General features: G+C 47.3%; 1 protein-coding gene across 2 annotated transcripts in view; it reads right to left on the minus strand.

Annotated features, from left to right (window-relative positions):
- LOC119966559 (NEDD8 ultimate buster 1-like) overlaps positions 1–15,717 on the minus strand; it is a 40,436-nt gene extending 24,719 nt beyond the window's left edge. For both annotated transcript variants that reach the window (XM_038798453.1, XM_038798452.1), the window contains exons 1-6: positions 15,546–15,717; positions 9,168–9,300; positions 7,413–7,571; positions 6,500–6,567; positions 5,043–5,113; positions 831–1,013 (exon numbers count right to left, since the gene is read on the minus strand). In XM_038798453.1, coding sequence (XP_038654381.1) covers positions 831–1,013; positions 5,043–5,113; positions 6,500–6,567; positions 7,413–7,571; positions 9,168–9,296 — 610 coding nt within the window. In that variant the 5' untranslated portion in view covers positions 9,297–9,300; positions 15,546–15,717. The remainder of the gene's footprint in view (positions 1–830; positions 1,014–5,042; positions 5,114–6,499; positions 6,568–7,412; positions 7,572–9,167; positions 9,301–15,545) is intronic.
- Positions 15,718–22,041: the final 6,324 nt, after the last annotated feature.

The raw sequence follows: 22,041 nt of genomic DNA on the forward strand, positions 1-22,041 counted from the left end.
AGAAATAAAAAGCATTCTAAGTGAACAAAGGAAACTGAAAGATCCCCATATATTCCACAGCTTCTATATCAAGCCACGGTTATTGGCGAGATTTCAGGAGCAGAGATCCAGGCTGATTTAACATGCCATCTCATACAAAGGCACAGAGGGGAATTGTAATAGGTCATTCTGCTTCCCCAGCTGAGCTCAACACAAGAGGAAAAATTGTTCACTCGCCGTACAAACATTTTAGAAGCTGCTGGGAATGTTAACCAGAATAATTATCTCTTTCCTTCCTGCAACACCACCCCACCCCTCAATATATTCATAGAATTTACAGTGCAAAAGGAGGCTATTCGGCCCATCGAGTCTGCACCGGCTCTTGGAAAGAGCACCTTACCCAAGGTCAACACCTCCACTCTCTCCCCATAACCCAGTAACCCCACCCAACACTAAGGGCAGTTTTAGACACTATGGGCAATTTATCATGGCCAATCCACCTAACCTGCACATCTTTGGACTGTGGGAGGAAACCGGAGCACCCAGAGGAAACCCACGCACACATGGGGAGAATGTGCAGATTCCGCACAGTGACCCAAGCTGGAATCTAACCTGGGACCCTGGAGCTGTGAAGCAATTGTGCTATCCACAATGCTACCGTGCTGCCCTAAATTTCTGCCCTATTCGCAACCTATTGGTTCAGTACAGATACAGCTTTGAGGGGGTTAGGGGGAAAGCAAGTGAAGACAGGACTGTTACAAAGTACACCCAACTTTAATTAACGCTATCAGGGGGTTCCATGAATAAGGCAGAGAGACAGGAAATCCAATACTCTTCTTAGACAAGCTCACCGTGCTGAGCTAAGATTTCAGCCCCCTTTCTGGTCCTCGATATTTTGGCTTTCCTCTCATCCTGTTCTTTCATCTCCACCTGGAAGATTGTCTCTTGCTCTTTTGCTTCTTCTTCAGTTAGAGTTATTTGCATAACCATAATCATGGAATTATTTTTTACATTCAGTTCAGCAAGTGATCGATCTGAAAAATAAAAAGGCTCTTACCAACAGAGAAAAAACACACATGTAATTTGCTCTGACAACGGTGTGTCTCAACAGTTTCTTGGAGTGGGAGAATTAATGTTCCCTACTCCTAGAATTATTGATCTCCGCTTTACTGCTGAACAGAGCTAGTGTGTTTGGTTTTTTTTGTTTTATAAAACTCAAACACATCACTTCGTAGCCTTTTGGTTAAGATCAAGCGTCAGATCGAGCCCAAGATGAGGTGAAATGCCTTTTCTTGTCAGCTCGGATATGGTGTCTCTCTCTTGTGGAGACCATGAATTGACTTCAATTTGAATTGGAATTTGGAGCAAGCAATGAGTTGGATTAAGGATTTTCCCCGTCCACTTTGCGCATTGGCTTTGTAACGCTCAGGATGGGATAAATTCAAACGCAGCACATAGTAAATAATATACAAATAGATCCATTATTCAGACCAACCAAATAAATCAATCATGGGATTGAATTCTGTGATTTAGTCACGTTGAGATGCAATATGAAGAGTAAGCAACATCACCAAATGATTTGGGAAATTTTCCAGGGCTATTTTGATTAGCTGGAGCCTGGCTAAAAAGGCACCACATTATTTAGGTAATGACATCAAACAGAGTGATGCAAGGGCCTTCTTGTTGATTCGCATATTTTCAATGTCTTTTACTTTGTGGCCATCATTTTGATCCGTGGATATATAATGGACATCTACCTTTAAAATCGAGCAGAGGAAGTGAGAAACTCAAGGTTTCAAAATGATACACTGTTCTGGGAGGTTTAGCTTCTGAACAGAAAAACTCAAGACTATTTGGCACCAGGGATCAGAGGGATTCTGTTCAATTGGTCAGCTTGGAGAACAATTAAAGCTAAGGTAGACACAGATTTTCACAAACAATGACCTACCCAAGAGATAGGACCCTGATCAGATTGTAACTTTATGTCTAAACTTTTCCAGGACATAAATTTGTAGTTTAGGTAACAATTCACTATCATCCACAAACTCAGGGAGCTTTGGAGAGATATCACCAGACTCTCAAAACCATGATTAGGGCTTATCGTCATGAATATTGAAGGGATTGGCTTTTTTACTATTTGCCACCAGGGATTCTCCATACACATCTACTGGGTACAGCCCATTTGAATCAGCTTATGGCCATGAAATACAGGGTCCTATGAAATTGATGAAAGAGGAGATGCTAAAACCACAGGAGAAATCCTCAATGTTGGATTAAGTGTCCACATTTCTGGAAAGACTCACAGGAGCTTGTCCGGGGGCCCGAGAGCAATTAGAGACCTGGGCGGGATTCTCCCCTACCCGGTGGGGCGGGGGGTCCCGGCGTAGCGGAGTGGCGCCAACCACTCCGGCATCGGGCCTCCCCAAAAGGTGCGGAATTCTCCGCATCTTTGGGGGCCAAGCCCTCACATTGAGGGGCTAGGCCCGCGCCGGAGCGGTTGGCACCACGCCGACTGGCGCCAAAACCGGCACAATGGCCTTTGACGCCCGCCGGCCGGTGTCGGGGCTGGCCGAAAGGCCTTCGCCGGTTCGCGCATGTGCCGGAGGAGAATTTCTGCCACGGCGGGGGCGGGATTTTCGGCAGCCCCAGGCGATTCTCCGACCCTGCTGGGGGGTCGGAGAATTTCGCCCCAGGGCCGGTATTCTCCCCTACCCGGCGGGGCGTCCCGGCGTAGCGCCAACCACTCCGGCGTCGGGCCTCCCCAAAGGTGCAGAATTCTCCGCACCTTTGGGGGCTAGGCCTGCGCCGGAGTGGTTAGTGCCACGCCGACTGTCGCCAAAACCGGCGCCAACGGCCTTTGACGCCCGCCCCCTGCCCCGGGCTGGCCGAAAAGCCTTCGCCGGTTCACGCATGCGCTGGTGCGTCAGCTGGCGCTGACGTCACCACCGGCGCATGCGCGGTGGGGGGGGGGGGTTTCTCTTCCATGGTGGAGGCCATGGCAGAAGAAAAAGAGTGCCCCCACGGCACTGGTCCGCCCGCCGATCGATGGGCCCCGATCGCGGGCCTGGCCACCGTGGGGGCCACCCGGGGTCCGATCGCCCCGCAACCCCCCAGAACCCTGGGGGCCTGCTCGCGCCGCCAATCCCGCCACCACCAGAGGTGGTTGAAACCACGGCGGCGGGAGAGGCCTCTCAGTGGCGGGACTTCGGCCCATCGCGGGCCGGAGAATCGCCGCAGGGGGCTTGCCGATCGGCACGGAGGGCACGCCGATCGGCGGGGCGTGATTCCTGCCCCCGCCAATTCCCGGGTGGCCGAGAATTCCGGCCACGGTGGGGGCGGAACTTTCGCCGGTCCCGGACAGGGTCGGAGAATTTCGCCCCAGGTTTGCCTATTTAGAATATCAGTAGAAAATATGTAATAAAAAGATAAAGGCAAATTTGTAGGGATACACCAGGGTGCACTATATTAACTAATCAGGATCCAAATTAATAAAGCGGCATCGGTCTTGACTAAAGACTGGCTCTGTTAGAGGCGGAAATCCACTGCCTGTTGGATATGTTGCGGAAACAAGCGAAAATAGTATGGTCCACAGAATGCCAAGTACAGCTTGGGTGATTGAGGGCCACGTTAGTGTGCAAACTAGTGCTGGACCCCCTGATTTTTCCAGACCTTTAAAAAAGGCCAGAGATGAGAGCAACCTGGGGGTGGGGGCAGTGCTACTACAAGACAATGATGCAGGAAGAGAGGCCAGTGGGAATTTAAAAAACAAAATATATATATATTTTTTTAAAGTATGTCCATGCCAAAGAAAGTATTCCTCCATAGAAAAGGAATTGTTACTAGCCTTCAGCACTTTTGAATATGTCTAGCATGACAAGAAACAGAGCTTAGTTTATACGGACCATAATCCGTTTGCATTTGTAGGAAAAAAAGTTTAAAACCCAGAATGCAAGATGAGTCCGTTGGAGTTTATTATTACAACAGTTCAATGTTAAAATTGTACATATTCCTGGAAGGCATAATATAACAGCGGATGCATTGTCACGGGTTTAAAGGCTGACTAGTTACCAATGTAGGAACTGGGATGGGAACTTGTACGAGGATGGATGAATGGACGCGTGTTTGTGATTTATGTCTTGCATACGTCATTATGAAACGTCAATGCCCCGATACCTTCAAGTCAAGCAAAATGATAGCGTGCTATGGCGGTTTCGCTTCGGAACAGATAAACTCTGGCACCCGACACCCGAGACATTGGAGGATTCGGTTCAATTGGTTGGCCAATGAATTGGCAAAAGGCAGTATTCTTCCCAACGATAGGCAGCGATTGGGCCCAAACTGAGTGGGATGGTTTTCAGACAACATAGGAAGTGACAGTTGGATCCTTTACTCTTAAAGGAACAGCTGCGAATGTCTGTGTGTGTCTCGCTCCAAAAATACTGACTATCTATCATTTCTGAACCTGCAGATAATTTTTTGAGATCTGGATGAATCTACAGCGAAAAACCATTACAGACCGAAATCAATAATGTCCAACTGAAGGCCTGGATTGAAGAAAGGTGAACTGGATGGAAACCTGACACAAAGACTCCTATCCTTTTAATTCATCCTTATTTTACATCCTTCTTTCCACTCAGTGTTTGTCTGTTTTGTGTGCGCACGCACATGGTGTACATATGGGTGGGGTTAGGAATTACATAGTTAACCAATTATATTTACTGCATATTTAATTATAATTATTGTTATTAGTACAAATGAATTGTGTTTAAATTCGCAAACCTGGTGACTGACTGTAGTTATTGAACAGCCAGAGACCAAAACCTCTGGACATTTTCTAAGAATTATTTGTTAATTTCAATTGTGTTGCGACACCGGGTCAAGTGGGGCTTGAATTGACCTCGCACTAGCACAGGTGGCGTAACAGTGAACATGCAATCTCAATGTGGGTGTCACGCCCTTTAGTTCTGGCTTATAATCGTGACAAAGATATGATTAAGAGGAAAGTCATCCTCTCGGAGGAAGTTGCTGCTGGAACAGAATTATTATTATGGTAACCTACTCACCCATTTTAAGAACTTTGGAGTTCATTATTAGTTTAACGTGCTCTTCATTCATTCCAGTCAATTTTGCAATTCTGTACAAAAGGGAAAAATACAATCATGGAGATGCAATTTTTATAGAAAAAAATAATTAACTTTTCAATTATAGCCAGTTTTTCCTCAGCCCATCCAGTGAATGAATGAAAGATAGGCATTGTGTGTGCAAAATGGGCATTTTAGAATCACCCAGGGCACTTTTTGTGACTTTGAGGTCAATGGACACGACCCATAGTTTTGGAAGTTTCCATTATATTTCAGTATGCAGCTATTTTCCAGCACAAAATGTAAACAGCATTATTAATCTCTCCAATATTAGATTTGTGCAGCACGGTAGCATAGTGGTTAGCACAATTGCTTCACAGCTCAGGGTCGCTGTTCGATTCCCGGCTTGGGTCACTGTCTGTGCGGAGTCTGCACATTCTCCCAGTGTGTGCGTGGGTTTCCTCCGGGTGCTCCAGTTTCCTCCCACAGTCCAAAGATGTGCAGGTTAAGTGGATTGGCCATGCTAAATTTCCCTTAATGTCCAAAATTGCCCTTCGTGTTGGGTGGGGTTACTGGGTTATGGGGACAGTGTGGAGGTGGGGGCTTGGGCAGGATGCTCTTTCAACAAGTCATGCAGACTCAATGGGCTGAATGGCCTCCTTCTGCACTGTAAATTCTATCATATCACAATCCATTTATCATAGCCTGTATTTTGCGCAAAAGCATAAACATTAATATTAACAATCAGCAATAAATATTGGACACTCCAGAATGATTTTTTTTTCTATTACATTCTGAATAACTGTGAATGTGAAAATAGGAACATATAGCATAGCAGCTAGCACAGTTGCTTCACAGCTCCAGGGTCCCATGTTCGATTCTCGGCTGGGTCACTGTCTGTGCTGAGTCTGCACGCTCTCCCAGTGTGTGCCTGGGTTTCCTCCGGGCACTCCAGTTTCCTCCCACAGTCCAAAGTTGTGCGGGTTAGGTAGATTGGCCATGCTAAATTGCCCTTAGTGTCCATAAACGTTAAGTGGGGGTTACTGGGATAGGGTAGATGTGTGGACTTGAGTGGGGTGCTCTTGGTAAGGGCCGTTGCAGACTCAATGGGCCGAATGGCCTCCTTCGGCACTGTAAAATCTGCTACATTAACTTTTGGAGCCATCTGAAAGATAGTTGACATTTTTTAGTTTCTCAATACTTGCAAACAAATGAGATCATTTGTATCTTTTTATATCATAGTTCACATTTTCACTGTAAATTCTATGATATAAAAAGATACAAATGATCTCATTTGTTTGCAAGTATTGAGAGACTTAAAAATGTGAACTATCTTTCAGATGGCTCCAAAAGTTAGTAAAGCAGAATTCAGTTATTTTTGGTGCAGGAAACACCCCAAATGCAATTTATCACAACACAAAGAGACATGCAGGACTTACTCAGCTCTTAGATCTTTGGCTGAAATGTTTAGTTTCGTTGTCAGCTTAGCTTTCTCTTTCCTCTTTGCCTGCAACAGTAAAAATAAGAGTCTTCAATTGCAACTACTGATATGCTCAAAGAACAAATTAGCTGTCAGGTTGACTGCAAGTAACCTACACAAAGCGGTCTCCATTTTAGCACAAATTGATAACCTAATTTAGTACCAGCTATCCTTGTGGCCTAAAAGATTCTAATGGCCTGTCCTCGAGGTTGGGATTAGGCATACCAATGAAACAAAGCATGAAGAAATCCCATTCTCTACTTGGAAGGTGTTATAGTGGGTAATTTGTCAATTGGGATCTACAATCAAGAATTGTTCAAGGACAAAAAAAAAGCTCTCACAACCACCGACTTGCTTGCAATAGAATTTGGGCAGGGGTGAGAGGGGGAAAGAGAAATTTGCTATTGGGTTGAAATTGCTTCTCAATTTAATTTAATGCAACCATCCTACAGCTTTCATTTAGTTAGATTTGAATGCAGGTCCAAAACAAAACAAAAAAGCAGCTCAGGATAACTGAAGCATTTTTGTTTCCAGGTTGGGGATGTGCAAAAAAATGATTTTTTTTTTTGGCAGCCTTTCCCAACAATTCAACAAAACAAAACTAGTGAATTATTTTGCAAGTCTTTACATTTTACAATTACACAGCACATCCATCATTTATCCTGGCATTCGTTACTTTGTAATATTTGTTAACAAGCTGCAAAACTAATAGCGATGAGGCAGTCTTTAGAGACTTCCATTGCCACAGAATCCAAGGGTAGCCCTGCTGAAGTTTACTTCACATTACTAAAGCAGCAATTGCTCTCGAGGGTGCACTCACAGCAGCAAGTTTTTTTTTGAACGAGGATCTTAAAACAAAACAAGTCACTTACTTGACTGGTATAATTGATGCGGATAGTTGCAAGTCCGGTGTCCTCAAATGTCTTTTTTGCACTCAGGCCTTGCAGTGAATTACATCTCAAACTTTCAAGAACGTTTTCCACCATACCCAGGTCAATGCACAGCTGTAATGCATACTTCTCACCCAGAATCTGGATTGGAATAGGGAACATTAGGCAGTGATTATTTCGATTCTCTGTACAAAGTTGATTATTCACATCAAAACTAATGAGCTAACATCCAAGTGTGGACCAGTGATTGACACAGCCCAGCTAGCAAGTGACAAACTGCTTTTCGGGAAGGTGTCAAGTTTCTAGAATGCCTCTGCAGAATTCTACATTGAACAGCACATTTAAACATCAAGATTATTGCTAAATAGCAGAACCAAAATCCATTTTGAATTCATTCTGTGCAGCACATCACCCAAATGTTTTAAAGCACTAACAAAATACTGGTAAATACATTATTTTTTTTAAAAGCCAGAATTGAAAGAATTACAGTAGAAAATGAGAGAATGTGAATATGAAAAAGAAACTCCCAGTTTACTCACGAGGCTTCATGTGTTCAGGCAAATGGTTCCAGGGATGCATTTAATGCATTAGCAATTAAATAAATTTCATAAGTCTGACTGCTTTCTCATATATCCAAACTCATTTAAAAGCTCTAGAATCAGGCAGCACAGAAGGTAGGTAGGTAGCCATTCAATGCATAGTGTCTGTGCCAACTTTTGGTGAGGAAATACCTCAGATATTATCCAATTCACTTCACTGAATTTGTTTCCACCACTCTTCAGGCAGTGTACTCCAGATCTGCACCATGTAATTAAACACCACGTGCATTATTAAAACACTGTTCTCAAAGGTGCAACAACAGTCCATGGTTTTTGTATTGCAATAATTGCAGTGAAATAATGGTTTGTCAGGACAGATATTATATTGAGTGACTGTCAATCAGCAATAATGTATTATATATTATTTAAAACTGGTCAGGTTTTGCAATTTTATTGCTCCGATTTGGAATTTTCTATCTTCTGCGTGGAGCTTACGTCTGAAGTTGGAGAGCTATTAGGCTATAATCAAATTCCTTTTGTTTGTGTCTCATCCCTTTAGAATCTGCAGAATTGATATGAGCAATATATTGCCAATGATACTTTGTAAACTCCACTTTTGACCATACAGTGAACGAATGTTAATAATTTGCAATGCTTGTTTAATCACAAATTTTCTTAATCTATTTTGAGGATTTGAACAGTTTGACCAAGGCCTTAACATGAACAAATAGCCCAATGATATTTTCCATCTCTAATCTCACTTTAAAACACCTTGGATAATTAGAGAAAATAACCATTTTGCTTTAATGTTAAGCTGGATCAATGTTAGGACCTCGAATCAAAGCATTGACAACATAAATTCCACATAGCAAGAAATTTGCCCTGGAGTCTCCAGCTGCTTTCTCCTGGTGAAGATTGGGGATGTTAAGATCCAACAATTTATATTTACATAGCACCTTTAACGTAAAAAGAAATGTGCCAACGGTGCTTAAAAACCAGTAAAAGCCAGATTCCAGCATTGCTAAGACAGCAGAATCAAATTAGCCTAAAAGATTGGAAAATAACACGGACAGTTTGCTCTCTAGAGGTGAAAGCCCACATCTAACTAAAAAGATAAATCTGATGCAATGTTGGCCACTACATAGTGCAAATGTTTCCAATGTTTCTTGCAAGTACTGCAACTTATCTTGTACCGTACTTTTAGCTCTGGTGAAGCAGATTTATTTTCATTCGTGTAAGGAGGCTCCCAAAGTTTAACCTTTTCATACTCCAGCAATGACCTAACTTGGTCTTGAACCACATTCTCTGGTGGGCCATCCGTCGCCATTGCACTAAAGGGAAAGGAAAGTTGCAAAAAATTCCAATTAAACCATTGTATTGACAACCAACACTTTCTAAAATAAAAGGTAGTCTGTTCAGGGAGGTTTGTACAAGGTCGGAGGAAAAGAATGAGGGAATTCAGACCATTAAGTCAACTCGCAGTCAGTGATAACATTAAAAAAAATTTTTTAAAGTGCATGTCGTCTCGATTTTGATAAAACACAAAAGGCATTAAAGCCAGCAATTAACCCGATTTCAGACATATACAAGACCTAAACACCACACTCGCAACGTATATGAAACTGCTGACTGGTTCAAGGCCGACATTATTGTGAGATAACTGGTCTGCTCTCATTATTACAAGATTCAGGCAAGAAGACTCAATGCACTGAAAACCACTTGACGTAATGACCAGATTGCCAAGTAGTGTGCGCACAACTACAACTCTGCCAGAATATCCAGATGTCCTTTGACACAGAATGCTAGTAGCATATATGAAAAGGATCAAAAAGGCAAGAGGTCCATCAGAAAATAAAATGGCTTCACTGAAAACCAAGGCAGGGGAGGTCATCAGCAATTGCTATAAACTGTTGGAACACTACCTCGGATTGTACACTAGGGCAAACAAAAACTGAACAAGGTCTGATGTGAATATTGAACCCACAGTGGAGGAGCTCAGCAAAGTTACTGACTCGCTTGCGATGGGCAAAGCTTCAGGTACTGATGCTGTACCGGTGAACCACATCAAAGTGGAAATGCATAAACTTCCTGGTCTCTGCTGGACAGGAGGGGGCAGTGCAAAGATTGCAACTGCAGAAATTGAGGCACCTCCCTGCTGAGCATCATTTTCCCTCTTCAGAAGCGGATTGTATTGGTGGGTTTGGAGATCTACCATTTACATTTTCATGATCCAAAGGTAAAAAGGTGCTCCAAGCTCTGAAGAGTTTCTCTAGTCTACACTGACAATGCTGCAGCTTTTAAAATGCATTCATAGGATGTGGGAACAGAGTGGTTTGCTAGGCCACTTCAGAGGGCAGTTAACAGTCAACCACTTTGCTGTGCATCTGGAGTCACAAGCAGGCCCAACCAGGATATCAGATTTCCTTCCCTAAAAAGGACATTTGACTTTTTAAATTCCAGATTTTTATCGAATTCAAATTTAATCTGCCATGGTGGGATTTGAACCCTTGTCCCCAGAGCATTCCCCTCGGGCTTTTGATTACCGGTCCAGTGACAAGACCACTGTGCCACCACCTCTCCTTGTAGTCCAGCGAGAGAAATGCGGTGAACAAAGGAGACTACTGTTTATTGCCTTCAATCTCACCAGGGCTCACGGTGTGAGCAGAGGCAGTGTATTTCAGCTACTGGGAGAACGTTGCCTCTTTCCATGGCATGAGGGAGAAGGTCAACTAAGAGAGTGGACAACATCAATATAGAGACTTGCAGTGTGGTCAACTAGGGTCCGGTACATTCTCTTTACTGCTATCATATGCTTTCAGGCCATCTACAGAGGATGTCTACTTACATACCAGGACTGACAGAAAGCCATTTAACATTGCACACGAGATCCAAGACAAAAAAGGTGCACCTAGCCCTCGTTCTAGCAGACAACACCTTCAGTGGCAAATGGACAGACTGTCCCCTCCCTGTAAAAGGTTTGGTTTGACCATCGGCCTGTGATGGCTACATCCTGGACCATACCACCATCTGTCAACATTGACAACATGAGACTGGCGGTTTTTAATAGTTTCACATACCTAGGCTCCACAATCACCAACAATCTGTCAATTGATGCCAAAATTATGCATTGCAAAATCTGCAGCTGTTTTTTCTCCTAAGCAGAGTTAAAAAAAAGCATGGAACAACATCAACCTGACTGAGAACAGCAAATTGCAAATCTATCAAGTCTGCAACCTCAGTGCATTCCTCTTACAGTGGTGACACATGGACAATAATATATGCTTGGCAGGAGAAAATGCAGAACAGTTTCCACTTTTGTCGCCTCAGGCCTACTATCGGCATCTCTTGGCAGGACAAGGTCACCAATTCAGGAGGTCCCAACAGTGAATTATTGCCATCAGAATACACTAATTGCTAAGTCAACAATATCTGTGTAGGCCCAGCTACATTCAAGGAATGGATGGCGACCAAGTACTTAAGAGACCTTCTGTATTACGACTGGCCACTCTTGACCATCCAGGTCTCTGCGAAAAGGACACCTGCAAGATGACACATGGCATCACTAATAGTCATTGACGGCTATGCCCTCGAGGCTGACTATTCAGAAGGGCATTGGAAAAGGCAAGCAGAAACAAAAAGCTCAGCTGGACAAGAAGAGGTCCCAGAGAAAACAGAGGCACTTTCTCAGCCCACTATCTTCTGCAGTAAATGTAGCTATGCCACACAGGGCTCTGAGCCACACCAAGTAGTGCTTGCTAAAAAATATTCCCTGTTGAATAAGCCAACATTTATTGCCATTCCCCAATGCCCATGAGAAGGTGAAAACACCCACAGTGCTGTTAAGAGTGGATGTCCCAGGACTTTGACCAGCAACAGTGCAGGAATATCCATTTAGTTACAAGTCATGATGGTATGTGAAGGTCACTGATGAAGCATCTGAAGATGGTTGTGCCCAGGACACTACCCAGAGGAGCTCATGCAGTGATGAGTTGGGACTATGATGATTGGCTTCCAACAACCACAAACGTCTTCCTTTGTGCTAGGTATGACTCCAACTATTGAAGTTTTCAACAATTCCCACTGACAATTCTGCTTGGTACCACACTCTTTGGACTCAGGTTCTATCGAGGTCAGAAGCCCAGTGACCCTGGCAGAACTAAACTTAGTGTCAGTGAGCAGGTTATTGGTGATGAAATGCTACCTAGGACAGACCTAGAATGGTCTCCACATTGCAAGGTAGACATACATCAAGGCATACCCGAACAGCTTGGCTGGAAGGCACGGCTAGTTCTGAAGCACAAGTCTTTGGTATTATTGCTGAAATGTTGTCAGGGTCCAGAGCCTTTGCAGTATTCAGCTGTTGGATTCCTTGAGGAATTAATAGAATTAGCTGAAACTGGAACCTGTTATGCTGGGGACCTCAGGAGGATGTCAACATGGATCATCCACTCAGCACTTCTGCGTGCAGATGGTTGCTTTATCAGTTCACATGGCACAAACCATCATCTTATGAAATTGAAGACTGTGGATCTGATGCCATATAGCATTAAGAAAAAGAGGTTTGTTAAGGATGGTTTTAGGATTCTCACTGGCAAGAAAATGATTGACAAGCAGTGATTCCAGGAAATCACTTTAATGCAGTCTATCACACCAACGTAGATGCATGGTTCACAGTCCTTCCAGGCACAAGTTAAAACACTCCCAGATGAAAAATGTGTGGCTTGTAACTTGGCACTGAAGCTGAAACCGACAATGCAACAGAGTACGTAAGCAAACTCACACACTATGCTATGTTGCTTTGTTCAAGTATTCTAAATGTCTGAATAAAACTAAAGTACATCTCTTTGCAAAACTTTGGTCTTACATTCAATAGGCTACCAGAGATGAGAAGGGACTGTATGAATCTCCAAACTACTCCCTTCACTTTTCATCTTCCTCAACTATGCTGAAGAGACATATTCTTGCTATGGTACAGGTTGGCAGGAGCAAATCACCAAGATTTGGACCTTGGAATCTCTCAGCTAGACAAATAACTTTACCAGCTAATTTATGGCGAGGTGTAATTTATGGTGTAACCCCAAGAGCTGATTAAGAGCTGCAAATCTGATTGGGTGGGGCGGGGCAGGGGGACAAAATAGTAACCAACTAGTAATGTGCTTCACCAAAACCAGGGCATTTTACATTAGCTGGCTCCATGAGTGTGTGGTTTTGAAAAGCTCACTTTTATTTTCCAAGTTTTAGAAGGGAATAAAAACAATAAGAGAATTAACGTGTAGAAAGTACTCAAATAACTTCCTTTTCGATTTAAGTTTTACAATTTGTGCACGTCATGGAAATAAATGTGTTACCTATTAAGTTTATACCCAACAATCTATTGTACTTTCGATACCGTAAGCTGGGAATTTCCAATTGCTAAAATCAGCATTATGATCTCACACTCACGTAACGCAAAGTTTATGTGGAAAATTTCCCCTAGCCTGAAATTACAGAACATTCTCACACTCATTACCATTAATCAGTCATTCGTAAAACTTCTTCTGGTAAAAGGTAATTTGGATAAAAACAGGAAAACACTGGTCAAATTGTTTTAATAACATAATAATAGGCTGCTCACCACCACCATCTCAACGGCAATTAGGGATTGGCAACAAAAAAAAGCAACATCTCATTAAAGAAAATATGTAATGAGGAAATGCATAACAAAAACTAACTCACTTTATTCAGTGATTGGCACTGTACATCAAATACAGTGGGTAATATTTATGGAACTTTCATTTATGGTTTTACAGGAAATAGGGAATAAATATTAGGAAAAGTATTTTCAGTGTTAGGTATTTCAGTTGTTCAGGCCTTGCTTTCAGTTTCATTTAAGTGCTCAGGGATTTGAGAAGAAGCTCGAGTTTGTTTTAAAATAGGCAGCCTCCCAGAAAGGTTTCACAGAAAGCCTAGTCCCATCCATAATAGGATTTATCCATGTATCCTTTCCAGCAAGATGACTGGGTCAGTAAGGAAATCTCCACTATCCTCATTCCCAAGAGCTGGAGTCAAGCAGAGATTGACCAACAGGATTTCAGTTTTTCTTTCCTTTTTTGAGATGCTCACTAGAAAATATGAAGATCAGTAACAAAACTGACATGATGGAGAATAAATACTACATAACTGTCTAGCATAGCCGCCAAATATAATGTTGAGTAATAGGTCAGGAACAATGGATAATTAACTCAAATTTGAATCAATGCAAGTCGATTGATTTGCACTGGTAGACCTAAAAATATTTTAAAACTCTGGTCAGTGATAAAAGATTCACCACAACCAAAAGCAAGATTTACAATAGAGAAGGTACTGATTCAACCAAACAAGTAAAACTATCTAGTTTCATCTAGGACTATTGTGTAATCCGCTTGCCTGGTTTGCCCTCACCAAATGTATTAGCTTTAAACTTTTCCATAATTGATTTGTCACTTTTCTGGTCATTATATCTTTCTGCAGTCCACAGCTTTCTTCCTCACTATCAACCACAGTCAATTTAGGCATAATTTCCAAATTTCCTGATCATGCATTCAAGCCTAAATCAGCCTTAGTTAAATCAGAACTCCAGCAGAACCCCCGTGAGGAGATTTCCCCATGACTCAGCTGCTGTCAACCCATCCTAAAGATTAATTTTCAAGGGTTTGAAGTGGTAGACAGTTCTGATCATGGCCAAAAGCAGAATCATTAAGACACAACATTGCATTAAAACAAGTGTATAAGTTAAATAGAGTATTAATGAGCAGGGGTTATGGGCAGGAGGATGGAGAAGAGGAACATGTCTGCCACGATCAAATAACAGAGCAGATTCAATCGGCTGAATGGCCTAATTCTACTCCGACACATCTTAGGGTGATCGGTCTTCAAAATGCTCATAAGGTCAAAAGGAACTCAAAATATTCAAGTATTGGAGACAGTGAAGAGAGATGACACAGTGGCCAGCACTGCTGCATCACAGCACCAGGGACCCAGATTCAATTCTGGCATTGGGAGTCTGCACGTTCTCCCCGAGTGTGCGTGGGTTTCCTCCGGGTGCTCCGGTTTCCTCCCACAGTCCAAAGATGTGCAGGTTAGGTGGGATCATGGGAGGGGGAATGGGACTTCTGCACTGCAGGGATTCTATGGATTAACTCAAAACAGAAACAAAACACTTCTCAGTCGAGCATGATGTGGTTTCGGTTTCTCCAGCCGCTGCTGCTGAGCGTTCACAGCCATTTTCTCGGTTCAGTTTAAAAGCAGACAGTGATTGATCGCCAGATGATGCTGGGTCAGTTACCCCCTCCTTCCGCCCTAGCCTGGGGTGAGGCCGCTGCGGGTTCGGGGCTCCAGTCCCCCCCGCCCCATTATACGGGACGATTGTTAACACTAAACCGCCGTTACAGGGAAGGAGGCCACAACCCGGCGGTCAGGGGCACCCGAGTTATCCATTCCTCCGGTGTGAGCCTCTCCCGTACCCGGCCAAGCCCAGGGTGTCGTGTGATGCCTCAGCCTACCGCTGCTTACCCCTCTTCTCGGTGTGTGTTCCGAGTCCCTCAACCCAGGCACTCACCTCACCACCTTCTCCCTGTTGTTGTTGTTGTATTAAACACGTAACTCCCAAATACGGAAGCCGAACTGCGATTGATTTCGCGCCGGACGGCTGATTTAATCAGCCGGCGTCGGGAACGTCCTGACGTCAGAGCACGCTGGCCGCGTCACTCCCCTTCGCTGCAAGCCCTGCCCATTCTCTCGCCCCGCCCCGCCCGATCTTCTGACTCCGCCCTCCGTCCTGCCCCTTTCCTCCGATAGCGTTTCAGTGACGTTGATGGTGTCCATTCGGAGCCCGATTCCTGGCTTCTCTCTTTCTCCACGGATGCTGCCAGATCGGCTGAGCCTTTCCATCACTTTCTGATTGTATTTCAATGATATTCATATTCGCAGGGAGCGCGAATGAACAGAGAAGGCAGATTTTAAAAAAATGTATGACATACAACGTATAAAAACCCGACATTGGCACGGAGGCAGGGCATTTGGTGACCATGTGCCCTCAGTCATGGCGGCCGTTCGCTGTGGCCCAGGGACCGGTCCCGCCCACTTCAGCGATATAGGCCCCGCCCCTTCAGTGCCCCGCCCCCCCAGGTCAGGCTCCTCCCACTCAATCACTCTGGCAACGCCGACTTCTGACGTCAGTGGTACCCACCCCGCCCATTCTCCCTCCCTGTCCCTTCAGAGGCCCTGCCCCTTTCGGGGTACCGCCCCGCCCCTTCATTGGCCATAATGTGGCGATGCTGGCGTTGGACTGGGGTGGGCACAGCAAGCAGTCTTACAACACCAGGTTAAAGTCCAACAGGTTTGTTTCAAATCACTAGCTTTCGGAGCACTGCTCCTTCCTCAGGTGAATGAAGAGGTACGTTCCAGAAACATATAGACAAATTATTTTTTAAAAAATAACTTTTATTCAAATTTTCACAAAAAAGAAAACAGTAACAGAAAATTCTAAGAACAAACCCCCCCCCCCCCCCCCCCGCCGTAAATACAAAAGAGAAAAAATAAATAAACGCCCATCGTTGGCAAAGATTCAACCCAAAACAAAAACAAAGAGACAACCCCCTCCCCCCCCCCCCCCCGCCCCGGGTTGCTGCTGCTGCTGACCTTTTGATTTTACCGTTCTGCCAGGAGATCTAGGAATGGTTGCCATCTCCTGAAAAACCCCTACACTGACCCCCTTAGGGAAGATTTCACCCTCTCCAATTTAATAAACCCCGCCATATCGTTGACCCAGGCTTCCACGCTTGGGGGCCTCGCATCCTTCCACTGAAGAAGAATCCTCCGCCGGGCTACTAGGGACGCAAAGCCCAGAACACCGGCCTCTTTCGCCTCCCGGCTCTACTGCAACCCCAAATATTGCGAGTCCCCAGCCTGGATTGACCCTGGATCCTACCACCCTCGATACGGTCCTTGCTACACCCTTCCAAAATTCCCCCAGCGCTGGGCTTGCCCAGAACATGTGGACATGGTTTGCTGGGCCCCCAGAGCACCTAATACGTCTGTCCTCGCTCCCAAAAAACCGGCTCATCCTTGTCCTGGTCATATGCAGCACCTTAAACTGTATGAGGCTAAGCCTCGCACAAGAAGAGGAGGAGTTCACCCTTTCCAGGGCATCCGCCCACGTCCCCTCCTCAATCTCCTCACCCAGCTCCTCCCATTTACCTTCAGCTCCTCCACCGAGGCCTCGTCTACTTCCTGCATCACCTGGTTCGCTTCCGAGATCTCCCATCTCCAACCCACACCCCCGAGAGCACCCTGTCCTGAACCCCACGCGGCGGCAGCAGAGGGAACCCCGCCACCTGCCGTCTGACAAACGCCCTTACTTGCATGTACCTAAAGGTGTTCCCCAGGGGGAGCCCAAACTTCCCTTCCAGCTCATCCAGGCTCGCGAACTTCCCGTCTATGAACAGGTCCCCCAGCCTCCTGACACCTGCCCTGTGCCAACTCAGGAACCCGCCATCAATTCTCCCTGGTACAAACCAGTGGTTCCTCCGTATCCGGGACCCCATCGAGGCCCCCACCTCCCCCCGTGACACCTCAATTGCCCCCAAATGTTGAGGGTAGCTGCCACCACTGGGCTCGTGGTATACCTCGTTGGAGAGAGCGGCAGCGGCGCCGTTACCAGCGCTTCCAGGCTCGTGTCCACACAGGATGCCATCTCCATCCTCTTCCATGCTGCCCCCTCCCCGTCCATTACCCACGTACGCACCATCGCTGCGTTGGCAGCCCAATAATACCCACAGAGGTTGGGCAACGCCAGCCCCCCCCCCCCCCCCCATCCCTGCCCCGCTCCAAGAACACCCGTCTCACCCTTGGAGTCCCGTGTGCCCACACAAACCCCGTAATGTAAACCCCTTTAACTCGCCTAAAAAAGGCCTTCGGGATAAGGATGGGGAGGCACAGGAACAGAAACCTCGGGAGCACCATCATCTTGACTGACTGCACCCTACCCGCCAGAGATAGCGGCAGCATGTCCCACCTCTTAAACTCCTCCTCCATTTGCTCCACCAGCCTTGTGAGGTTTAGCTTATGCAAGGCCCCCCAGCTCCTGGCCACCTGAACCCCCAAGTACCTGAAGCTCCTCTCCGCCCAATCCCCCCCCTCCTGGTACCCTGGGTGTACCACAAACAGCTCGCTTTTCCCAAAGTTAAGCTTATACCCTGAGAAATCCCCAAATTCCCGGAAAATTCCCATCACCACCGGCATTCCCTCCACCAGGTCCGCCACATACAACAAAAGGTCGTCCGCGTAGAGCGACACTCGGTGCTCCTCCCCACCCCGGACCAGCCCCCTCCAATCCCCCGACTCCCTCAGCGCCATAGCCAGGGGTTCAATTGCCAGCGCAAAACGTAGGGGGGACAGGGGACACCCCTGCCTCGTCCCTCGATATAATCGAAAATACTCCGACCTCCTCTTATTCGTGGCCACACGCGCCATCGGGGCCTCATACAACAGCCTCACCCAACTGACAAACCCCTCCCCAAACCCGAACCTTTCCAGCACCTCCCACAAGTGCCCCCACTCGACCCTATCAAAGGCCTTCTCCGCATCTAGCGCCTCCACTATCTCCGCCTCCCCTTCTACCGCCGGCATCATTATAACGTTCAAGAGCCTCCGTATATTAGTGTTCAGCTGCCTCCCCTTCACAAACCCCGTTTGATCCTCGTGGATAACCTGCGGCACACAGTCCTCTATCCTCGTGGCTAAGATCTTTGCCAACAACTTGGCGTCCACATTCAAGAGTGAGATCGGCCTGTATGACCCACACTGCAGGGGATCATTGTCTCGCTTAAGAATCAAGGAGATCAGCGCCCGAGACATCGTCGGGGGCAAAGCCCCCCCCCCCCCCCCCCCTCCCTTGCCTCATTGAAGGTCCTAACCAACAGGGGACCCAGCAGGTCTGAATACGTCTTGTAAAATTCAACCGGGAACCCATCCGGCCCCGGCACCTTCCCCGACTGCATGTTCCCTATCCCTTTGACCAGCTCCTCAAGCTCAACTGGCGCCCCCAGACCCTCCACCCGTCCCTCCTCCACCCTCGAAATCTCAGCCGGTCCAAAAAGCGCCCCATCCCCCCCCTCCTCCGCTGGAGGTTCGGACCGATATAGTCTCTCATAAAAGTCCCTGAAGACCCCATTAATGTCTACCCCCCTCCGCACCACATTTCCTCCCCGATCCTGAACACCACCAATCTCCCTGGCCGCATCCCACTTACGGAGCTGGTGTGCCAGCATCCTGCTCGCCTTCTACCCATACTCGTACACCGCACCTTGAGCCTTTCTCCATTGAGCCTCCGCCTTTCTGGTGGTCAACAAGTCGAACTCAGCCCGAAGGCTGCGCCGCTCCCTCAGCAATCCCTCCTCCGGGGCCTCCGCGTACCTCCTGTCCACCCTCACCATCTCCCCCACCAATCTCTCCCTTTCTCTCTGCTCCCCTCTCTCCCTGTGGGCCCGAATGGAGATCAACTCCCCCCGAACCACCGCCTTCAGCGCCTCCCAGATCGTTCCCACTCGGACCTCCCCATTATCGTTGGCCTCTAGATACCTCTCGATACATCCTCGAACCCACCACCTCGTCCGCCAGCGGCCCCACCTCCAAGTGCCACAACGGCCGCTGGTCCCTCTCCTCCCCCAGCTCGAGGTCCACCCAATGCGGGGCATGGTCCGAAATGGCTATCGCCGAGTACTCAGCGTCTACTACCCTCGCAATCAGCGCCCTACTCAAAACGAAAAAATCGATCCGGGAGTAGGCCTTATGCACATGGGAGGAGTATGAAAATTCCCTGGCCCTCGGCTCGCGAACCTCCATGGATCCTCCCCTCCCATCTGGTCCATAAACCCCCTCAGCACCTTAGCCGCCGCAGGCCTCCTACCCGTCCTGGAACTGGATCGATCCAGTGGCGGATCCAGCACTGTGTTGAAATCCCCCCCCATTACCAGGCCCCCCGCCTCCAAATCTGGAATCCGGCCCAACATGCTCCACATGAAACCCGCATCATCCCAATTCGGGGCATATACATTGACCAGCACCACCCGCTCCCCTTGTAGCTTGCCGCTCACCATCACGTACCTCCCACCGCTGTCTGCCACCACACTCAACGCCTCAAACGACACCCTCTTCCCCACCAGGATCGCCACCCCCCGGTTTTTTGCATCCAGCCCCGAATGAAACACTTGGCCCACCCACCCCTTCCTCAACCTAACCTGATCTGCCACCTTCAGGTGCGTCTCCTGAAGCATAGCCACGTCTGCCCTCAGCCCCCTCAGGTGCGCAAACACGCGGGACCGTTTGACCGGCCCATTCAGTCCCCTCACATTCCAGGTGATCAGCTGGATCGGAGGGCCACCTGCCCCCCTCCCCCGTCGACTAGCCATCACCCTTCCGTAATCCGCCACGTGTCCGTGCCCCCCGCTCAGCCCATTCCCCACAGTGACAGACCCCCATCTTGACCCCCTCTGCACGCTCCAGCTCCTTCTTGGCCGTTCCAGCAGCAACCCGGTATCCCCCCCCCCTCTTCCCCCCCCACAAACCTCCCAAAGCCTTCTGCTGCAGCTCCCGAATCTCCGCAGCCTGAGCTGTCTGAGTCACCCCAAGCCTGTCCAGCGATGCCCTCAACGGCTCCAGGATCTCAGCCTTTAGTTCCTGGAAGGAGTGCAGCAGCAGCTCCTGCTGCCCCCTCGCCCACTGCTGCCACGCTGCCGGTTCCCCGCCCGCCGCCATCTTGTCCTTTCTGCCTCGCACCTTCTTCTGCTGCAAAGTGGATTTTCTGGTCGCTCCACTTCTAGTCCAGCCCATCCACTGGCCGCCAAGCACAGAGGCTGCGTTCCCAGCCGGGGAAAAGTCAAAACAGCGCCGATGCGGGCCCTTAAAAGAGCCCGAAAGTCCAAAAATAGCAGGAGCCACCGAACGTGCGGCTTAGCACTGCATCACTGCAACCGGAGGTCCATATAGACACATTCAAAGATGCAAGACAATGCTTAGAATGCGAGCATTAACAGGTGATTGAGTCTTTACAGATCCAGAGATAGGGGTAACCCCAGATTAAAGAGGTGTGAATTGTCTCAAGCCAGGACAGTTGGTAGGATTTTGCAAGGCCAGACCAGATGGTGGGGGGGTGAATGTTATGCGACATGAATCCCAGGTCCCGGTTGAGGCCGCACTCATGTGTGCGGAACTTGGCTATCAGTTTCTGCTCAGCGATTCTGTGTTGTCGTGTGTCCGCCTTGGAGAATGCTTACCCGGAGATCCTGGAACATTCCTGCCTGGTGATTGTCGTGCAATGTCTGTTCATTCGTTGTCGCAGCGTCTGCATGGTGTCGCCAATGTACCATGCTTCGGGACATCCTTTCCTGTAGCGTATGAGGTAGACAACGTTGGCCGCGTCGCACGAGAATGTACCGCGTACCTGGTGGGTGGTCTTCTCACGTGTAATGGTGGTATCCATGTCAATGATCTGGCATGTCTTGCAGAGATTGCCATGGCAGGGTTGTGTGGTGTCGTGGTTGCTGTTCTGAAGGTTGGGTAGTTTGCTGCAAAAAATGGTTTGTTTGAGGTTGCGCGGTTGTTTGAAGGCAAGTAGTGGGGGTGTGGGGATGACCTTGGCAAGATGTTCATCTTCAACGATGACGTGTTGGAGGCTGCAAAGAAGATATTGTAGTTTCTCCGCTCCGTGAAAGTACTGGACGACGAAGGGTACTCTGTCAGTTGTGTCCCGTGTTTGTCTTCTGAGGAGGTTGGTGCAGTTTTTTGCTGTGGCACTTTGGAACTGTCAATCGATGAGTCGAGCGCCATATCCCGTTCGTACGAGGACATCTTTCAGCATCTGTAGATGTCTGTTACGTTCCTCCTCGTCTGAGCAGATCCTTTGTATACGGAGGGCTTGTCCATAGGGGATGGCTTCTTTAATGTGTTTAGGGTGGAAGCTGGAGAAGTGGAGCATCGTGAGGTTATCTGTGGGCTTGCAGTAAGCTGAGGTGACCGTCCTTGATGGAGATGAGTGTGTCCAAGAATGCAACTAA

The sequence above is a fragment of the Scyliorhinus canicula genome, chromosome 5 (genome assembly GCF_902713615.1).
Source record: "Scyliorhinus canicula chromosome 5, sScyCan1.1, whole genome shotgun sequence".
NCBI lineage: Eukaryota > Metazoa > Chordata > Chondrichthyes > Carcharhiniformes > Scyliorhinidae > Scyliorhinus > Scyliorhinus canicula.